This window comes from Enhydra lutris, unplaced genomic scaffold, assembly GCF_002288905.1.
Source record: "Enhydra lutris kenyoni isolate GAN:26980312 unplaced genomic scaffold, ASM228890v2 scaffoldscaffold69, whole genome shotgun sequence".
NCBI lineage: Eukaryota > Metazoa > Chordata > Mammalia > Carnivora > Mustelidae > Enhydra > Enhydra lutris.
Window position 1 is genome coordinate 9,535,163 of NW_019154153.1, and position 8,167 is coordinate 9,543,329.

At 38.8% G+C, this 8,167-nt stretch overlaps 1 protein-coding gene across 1 annotated transcript; it reads right to left on the bottom strand.

The window, feature by feature from the left end:
* Nucleotides 1-715: 715 nt before the first annotated feature.
* On the bottom strand, nucleotides 716-4,998 carry LOC111159709 (protein mago nashi homolog). Its single transcript, XM_022522268.1, has 4 exons — nucleotides 4,757-4,998; nucleotides 4,408-4,555; nucleotides 1,394-1,561; nucleotides 716-727 (listed from the first exon to the last, which is right to left on the bottom strand). Exons 1-4 carry the CDS (start codon nucleotides 4,996-4,998, stop codon nucleotides 716-718), a joined length of 570 nt encoding a protein of 189 aa, XP_022377976.1.
* Nucleotides 4,999-8,167: the final 3,169 nt, after the last annotated feature.

Sequence of the window (8,167 nt, forward strand, 5' to 3'; positions counted from 1 at the left end):
TTTTCTGTGTAAGTATGGTGATGATACAAATAAGTGAAGAAAATCTACTGAAATTTATTGACATTGGGAAATAAGCAAAATGTAATTTTTTTTCCTTCTGAAGCTTTATTTATTTGAGATCGAGAAAGAGTGCAAGTGAGCAGGTGGGGAGGGGCGGAGGGAGAGGGAGGGAGAAAATTACAAGCTCAGAGCCAGAGGCAGGGCTTAATTTCATTACCCCTCCCCACACACACACTCAAGATCACTACGCTGAGCTGAAATCAAGTGTTAGACACTTAACTGACTGAGCCACACAAGCAACCCAAATTGTAATTTTTTTTAAAAGATTTTATTTATTTGACAGACAGAGATCACAAGTAGGCAGAGAGGCAGGCAGAGAGAGAGGGGGAAGCAGGCTCCCTGCTGAGCAGAGAGCCCAATGCGGGGCTCGATCCCAGGACCCTGAGATCATGACCTGAGCTGAAGGCAGAGGCTTAACCTTCTGAGCCACCCAGGCGCCCCTCTTTTTAATTTTTTTTTAAAGGTTCTATTTATTTGACACAGAGATAGAGAGTACAAGTAGGCAGAAGAGCAAGCAGAGGGAGAGGGAGAAGCAGGCTCCCCACTGACCAGGGAGCCCCATTTGGGGCTCAATCCCAGGATCCTGGGATCATGACCCCAGCTAACGGAGGCTACTTAACCGACTAAGCCACCCACGCACCCCTGTAATTTCTTTTTAAACAGCCAACTAGACAATTAATAAAGCCAAAAAACATAATTAGAATATAAAGACAGCACAATTAGAATATAAAGACAAGTGACATGGAAGGCAGATGAATAGAAACAGGTTCTGTGGAAACATGGCTTCTTTCGCCCATCTTTTTCTCCCTCCTGCCCCCACCCCCAGCAACCTCTCACCTTGATGTACAATTTCATCACTGCTGCAATGTTTCATTACAATTTTTGTGTATGACTTGTAATCTGCTAGCTTTAATCAAAAGCTACTAAAGATGATTACTTTTATATGCATAAATGCTACTGATATCTGTGGACACTATCTTACTACGAGCTCTCTGGGTGGGCGTCATAGCCACTGAGAGTGATTCATAACAGCTAGAACCCATAGGGCTCCATCTCTAATTTACCACTCATTTCATTTGCATTTGTTAGTTTCCTAATAATAGCTTGGAGAAGTCGACTGAAGAGCCCTAAGTGTGATATAACTGTTTCAACCTCTTTTAGTGGTTATTAGTTAAATCCTTCTGTGTTTTTTGCTTCTCTCATTTTTGTGCTTGCAAGAATGTTGACATTCGGTAAATTCTTCAATTTTGACCTCCCCTCACAAGGTCTTGATGGCTGGTTCATTTTCCTTTAAATTCATCAACTTCTCACATTTGTATCTCTATTAACTCACCTCAATCTCTTCTTTCCCAACAAAATAGACACTACAGACTAATACTGCACATCCAATAGTCTGAAGTTTACTTTTATTTTTTACAAACTTGGCTGTGTTTGTTTTATACCAGGGGTTACTGCTAGTTACCACAAATGGATTGGATAGCAGTCCATCTTTTCTTAGGACCTAGAACAGTTTATACAGCATAGAAAATACCTAATCCTTGACAGGTTCATTGTACTTTCTGCTAATATTCACTGGCCTAGAACTACTTTTAGAGATAATTCTTTAATAACAATTCATTGGCCTTACTCATGTTTGTAATACATCATGAGTCTGTTTTGGTGATTCTAATTTTCCAAGAGAACAATTTACATCATTAGGATTAAAAAATACTCAGACATATCCCTTTTCTAATCTACAATTTCTTTTTGGGGAATTTTATTTTAAATTTTCAGATTTTATATTTGATTATTTTATTATTTGCTTTCCCCTCCCTTTCCAGCCATCTTTAGATTTATTTATCAGTTCTGTTTTGCAATTACTAGATTGTACATTATTTTTTTCTTCCTTCTGTTTTCTTGTTTGTTTGACCTTTTCCCTAGTGTTTTCTTTATTTTTTTTTAAAGATTTTATTTATTTGACACAGAGAGAGAGATCACAAGTAGGCAGAGCAGCAGGCAGAGAGAGAGGGGGGAATCAGGCTTCCTGCTGAGCAGAGAGCCCAACATGGGGCTCAATCCCAGGACCCTGAGACCATGACCTGAGCCGAAGGCAGAGGTCCAACCCACTGAGCCACCCAGATGCCCCTTCCCTAGTGTTTTCAACTGGAAAGTTGGTTTAAAATTTTTTCATTCCTTCTTAATAATGAAATCATAGAAACCTATTAATTTATCTCTACAGCACTGGTCATATTCTGAAAGTGCAATATTTTTAATCTTTGATGTTTAGGTTTTTCATTTAATCTAGTAGTGATTATAGAAGACAGTGGGTATTTCATTTATTTATTTACTAACATTTTATTTATTTATTTTAAAGAGAGGGAAAAAGAGAGAGTGCTAAGGGGCTAGGGGAGGAAGAGAGAATCTGAAGTCAACTCCGCACTCAGCATGGAGATGACCCAGGGCTGGATCCCATGATGATGAGATCATGACCTGTGTGGGAACCAAGAGTAGGACGCCTAACCAACTGAGCCACCCAGGCACCCCAAGGGTGTGGGGTGTTTTAATTACCAAGTGGTAAACATTTAACTTGGCTTTTTAATTTTACCAGTGTGGTGGCTGGAATGATATTGTTTTTTTAATGAACAATTCTCTGGTTCATATTGAGTTTAAGTATCTTCTGATGTATTTATTTTTATTTTCCTCTTCTGTAAATTGTCTATATGTTTTGAAGAGTTTTCTATTCATTGTTTATATTTTACTTTTGTTTTAAAGATTTTATTTATTTATTTGACAGACAGAGATCACAAGTAGGCAGAGAGCAGGCGGGGGGCGGGGGAAGCAGGCTCCCTGCTGAGCAGAGAGCCCGATGTGGGGCTCGATCCCAGGACCCTGGGATCATGACCTGAGCCGAAGGCAGAGGCTTTAACCCACTGAGCCACCCAGGCACCCCAAGTACATTGTTTCTAATGATCTGCAATGTCCCTGTGTCATATAACTTTCTCTCTATATATTACAAATGCATTATTCTGATTTTTGGTTGGTCAATTACTTTTATTTATATTGCCTTTTATTATAAAGGCAGTCTAAATTTGGATATAGCTAAATATATCCATTATTTCTTTTATAGTTTAGTATTTGTGTGTCTGTGTGCATGCATCCCCCACCCCTTTTTACGATCTTATTTTAAGTAATTTCTACACCCAGCATGGGGCTTGAACCCCCAATCCTGAGATCAGGAGTTGCACGCTCCCCTGACCCAGCAGCCAGGCACCCCTGCATGCTTGCATTCTTTAAGAAAAACTTCTCTGGACAATTCTGTTAATTAAAATTGTATTGGATTTCTAGAATAATTTGGGTAGAGGTGACATGTTACAATCTCAAGTCTTCCCACCTTACAAGTTATCCCAATAACAACTATGGATAGACCTTTTTTTTTAAAGATTTTATTTATTTATTTGACAGACAGAGATCACAAGCAGGCAGAGAGGCAGGCAGAGAGAAGGGGGAGGCAGAGGCAGAGAGAACCAAAGGCAGAGGCTCAACCCACTGAGCCACCCAGGCGCCCCTGGATAGATCATTCTTAAATGACTGATCTGTAATGCTTCTTCTGCAACTTCAGGCTTTCTTGTGTGTGTCGCTCTACTTCTGATTTCTCTGCTTTTCCTGTGTCGTTTACTAGAACTGTAAACATCTCCGTTACTATATACTCCCTATCTCAGAACTACAGCTTTATGTTAAGTCTTCACATTTATAGGGCAAGTCTCCCTAATCTGTTCTTCTCTTTTTAAAAAACTGTCTTGGCTATTCTTGGCCTTTTGCTTTTCTCTGTACATTTTAGAATTAGCCTGTCAAGTTTTACTAAAAAACCCTCTTGAATTGTAATTGGAATTTTATGGCATTTATAGAATAATCTAAGGATAATTGACTTTTTATGAAGTATTGACTTTTTAAGTCTATTTATGGGATTCAAATTGTGCCCAATTTAAGTCTATTAGAAGCAATACTGTAGTGTTTGTCCCCTTATGGCCATGTGTGATGTGTTTTGGGGCACAACTCCTGATATATACATGTCAATGGAGGAATGTGAAGAACATAATACTGAGGGACAAAAATGAAGCACAAAAGGAAGTGTATAGTAAGATGCCATTTAAGTCCAACTTAATGTGTTCCAACAAAGCATTATAATTTTATCCATAAAATTTGCATATCTTTTATAGGTTTTGTTTTTGGTTTTGTTTTTTAAAGATTTATTTATTTTAGAGAGAGAGAGAGAGAGTGAGAGCAGGAGCAAGGGGAGGGGCAGAGGGAGAGAATCTCCAGCAGACGCTCTGCTGAGCACAGAGCCCAACGCAGGCTCCATCTCATAACCCTGAGATCATAACCTGTGCTGAAACCAGGGACCCCCAAATAGTAAAATACTTGAAGGCCTTCAGGACTCTTGGACTGATTTACATCAGTAAGAGAACCTGTTTTAGATGGAGTAAAAGAAATGTGTTCTTCTCCAATTACAGTTTTTTTTAAAAAAGATATTATTTATTTGAGAGAGAGGGCGGACATAATCAGGGGTAGGCACAGAGGACAAGGGAATAGCAGGCTCCCCACTGAGCAGGGAGCCCGACTCTGGGCTCCATCCCAGGACCCATGAGATCGTGACCTGAGCCAAAGGCACACACTTAACCGACTGAGCCACCCAGGTGCCCCTGCAATTACAGTGTTAAGCTCCTGTTGGCCAACTTTGTCAGAGGGAGGCCACAAAGCATCATCTTCTGTAATTTCACTATCATCAATAATTCTCTTCAGTTCCTCCATTATATTCTTGTGCACGTAAGCCTCCTTTCTGGTCATGACACCATTTCTGTAACTACTGTTGTTGGCATACCTAAGCTTTCTGTCCAGAAACTCATGTCCAAACTTGCCCTCGAGCTCTATCTTGTAGCGCAGGTGGAAATCACTGGCCATACCATTTCTGTTCCTTCTTTTTGTTTGTGTTTACAATTTAAATCACTCATTTATTTTTACCTTTTCTGTTTTACTTTACTTCAGGTTTGTGCCTTCAAGTGGTACATAGTTGGTTTTTACTTTTACTTTTATTTTTATTTTATTTTAAAGATTTTATTTATTTATTTGACAGACAGTGATCACAAGTAGGCAGAGAGGTAGGCTGAGCAGAGAGCCCGATGCATGTGCATTCCAGGACCCTGGGATCATGACCTAAGCCGAAGGCAGAGGCTTTAACCCACTGAACCACCCTGGTGCCCCCGGTTTTTACTTTTTAAATAGTATTTGCCTTTCATCATGGGACTCTAAGCCTTTTGTGCATGTGGTTATAATTTCTATGTATAGTCTTCTGGTGTCTTGCTTTATATCTTTTATTTAACCTTGCTCTTTCTTTTGTTTTTTATCTTTGCCATATAGATGTTCTTAAATTCGTTTTTATCTTTTCCGATTTGGAAGCAATTCTGTAACTGTTTTTAATTTTATAATAGTTTTTATAACTGTTGTTTTTAGTGAAAATAATTTTTAGCATTTATTTCTACAGTTGTCAAAGAAAAAAATAAATGACATATTTTGCTCCTTTTCTTCCTAGTTTTTGTGAGAATAACCTGGGTTTAGACTCAGATGTCACTGAATGACTGATTTGACATTCTACATTCTATTTTTCAGTACATGGTGGTAGTAGAAGGTATTATTGTTAACCAGTATTTGTATCCCTTCCCCAGAGGAGAATATATACTCTTGCCCTGTTAATTAACTTCAGGTGTGAATACAATTGGCTTTGGCTAATAAAACTTTGAGCAGAAGCATCGTGCAGGACTCCCAGGCAGAAGCTTTAGGAGGCAGCATGTGCCCTGCCATTCTCTTCCCTCTGTCACCCTGACTGGCGTGTACTGGAGGGTTTCTTTGCCCTCATCGTGGGCACTGCTGGACTGAGGGTGACTATTATGCAGGGCCCCACTGTTGATCAGTTGAGGACACATGCTGTTGTGAGAAGAACTAACCTCAGGTGTTGTAGGCCACAAAGAGCTTAGGACTGTTTGTTACCTCAGCATGATCTATCTTCTCCTAACTGATACAGTGATGTTTGGAGAAGTGTCTGACAAGATCTTGGGAGTTTGTTTGCCTTCAGAAAATTAATCTGGTAAAATCTATCCACAGTGTGGTGATTCGTCTATTTTGGTAGTCAAGCAACTGATTGTCTTCTGGAATATCCAAGAACTGTCTTGGGGCAAAGCAGTTCTGCCTCACAGTTCAGGAATTAGTAGTCTCCTCAAGAGATATAGGTAGAGAGGCCCCTGAGAACAAAGTATTTAAATTGAAGAGTTTTGTCCTTATCCTGAAAGCAGCAGGAATCTGGTGAATGGTCTTAAGCACTCATTTATTCATTCAACAAATACGTATTGGCCAATGACTCAGTGCTCCCCACTATTTTTAGTGATGACACCAGCTGTGAGCAAAATGAGTTCTTGCCCAAATGGACCTTCCTTGTGTCTAGATGACAAGCCACGTCCCAGACACTGTGATAATACAAGCATAGCCAACTCAACAGTTTCTGACAGGACTATTCTTGTTTATTGCCTTAAAATTTACTGTGAGAAAGTTTTGATCAAGTGTTGGTGGTGTAATCCATCCAAAAAGTATGTATGGGTATGGAACTATGTGAAAGATACCTAACAGTCAGCCTAAAAAAACAACATCTGAATGATTTGGGCCGACTTTCCAGTTTAAACAAAAAACATTATAGGCTTGAAATGTATCTTGTGATTAAAATAAATGTTGATGAAAGGAATTTAATCTTTGTAATAGATTTTGTGCTCTTTGCTCTGACATTGTAGCTGCTTAATTTAGCAAAAAGAAATAATGTTAGGTAACAGAAATGGAGTTCTCCAAAGAAAATCTCCTGGAAATTTTGGAATAAACAAATACTGCCAAAGTGAATTATTCTAAAAGACAGAAAGGAAACTGCATTTAAAGAAAGTGAACAGAGGAGGGAGCTGCAGATAGAATTTTAACTATATGAATGCAACTGTTTTTGTATTTGAGATTTCTGATATATACTAATATAAATGAGCATATTTATTAAAAAATTGTATTACACATAAAAATGACATGTTTCTCTATTTGTGAATTGGTAGTGTTTGCTCAGAGGAAAAGAATGCCACAGGATCAATTCTAGATTTGTGATTAAAGATAATTACATTCAGAACTGTTTCTTTCATGAGGAAACCATTTTTTCCGAGGTTACTCCGATCTAGGGGGCAAAACTAAATAATAATAACACTTTAAAAAGAAGAATGATTTCTCTGGCTTTGCCACCATCCAGTCTGCCTGGACGCTTATCTCTGAAAAGTGGCTTACATGTGATACACTATGATATTTATTTGCCTCCTGTTTCACTGGTTTGCTGATGATGCCTTCTGTGTGCAGCACTGGGTAAGGCCCAGTGCTTTCACTACTGGTTCTGGGAGATGTCTACACTGAGACGGCCCTGCCATATTGCAATAGGTGTTACTAATATCTTTGCTAAGGGGTCTTTTGTCACTGCAAATACTGCTGGCGTGGTATCCATTGACTCTCCAAAATATTGTCACCACTGCCATTTTTCCATAGCCCCTTTATCCTCTACTCATTTTTCATCCTAAGTAGATCTCTTTACCCTAATTTCCGTCAGACCTCAGAATAGGCTCAGTCTTGCTTAAAACCCAGAATAAAAGCGGTTTAGAATCAAGCTCGAATCTCAAAAGCTTTTAGGATAATTGTATTGTTATCCTTTGCAAAAGTCAGAGATAGAGGAGGGTGACCCCTATTGGTGAGTATATCTGAGACAATGTCTAGTCTGAACTTGCTCATAGAAGTAAGATACAAATACTTCCCGTAATTATTCCTCTAATAACACATTATCTATAATTTTTCTCATGTACATTTCAAATGTAAGCTTGTAGGATGATCTGGTTTACAAGGTTTTTGAGCCCTGATCCCTTTCAGGGGAAAAAAAACAAAATCTGAGATTCTGTTACTGTGAATACTTTTCACCACATTCAATCAACATTATTCATATGATGTGGGCTTTAGGTCCATGAGTAATAACTGACATTACTTCTTGTACCCAAAACACATATTACGTATGTTT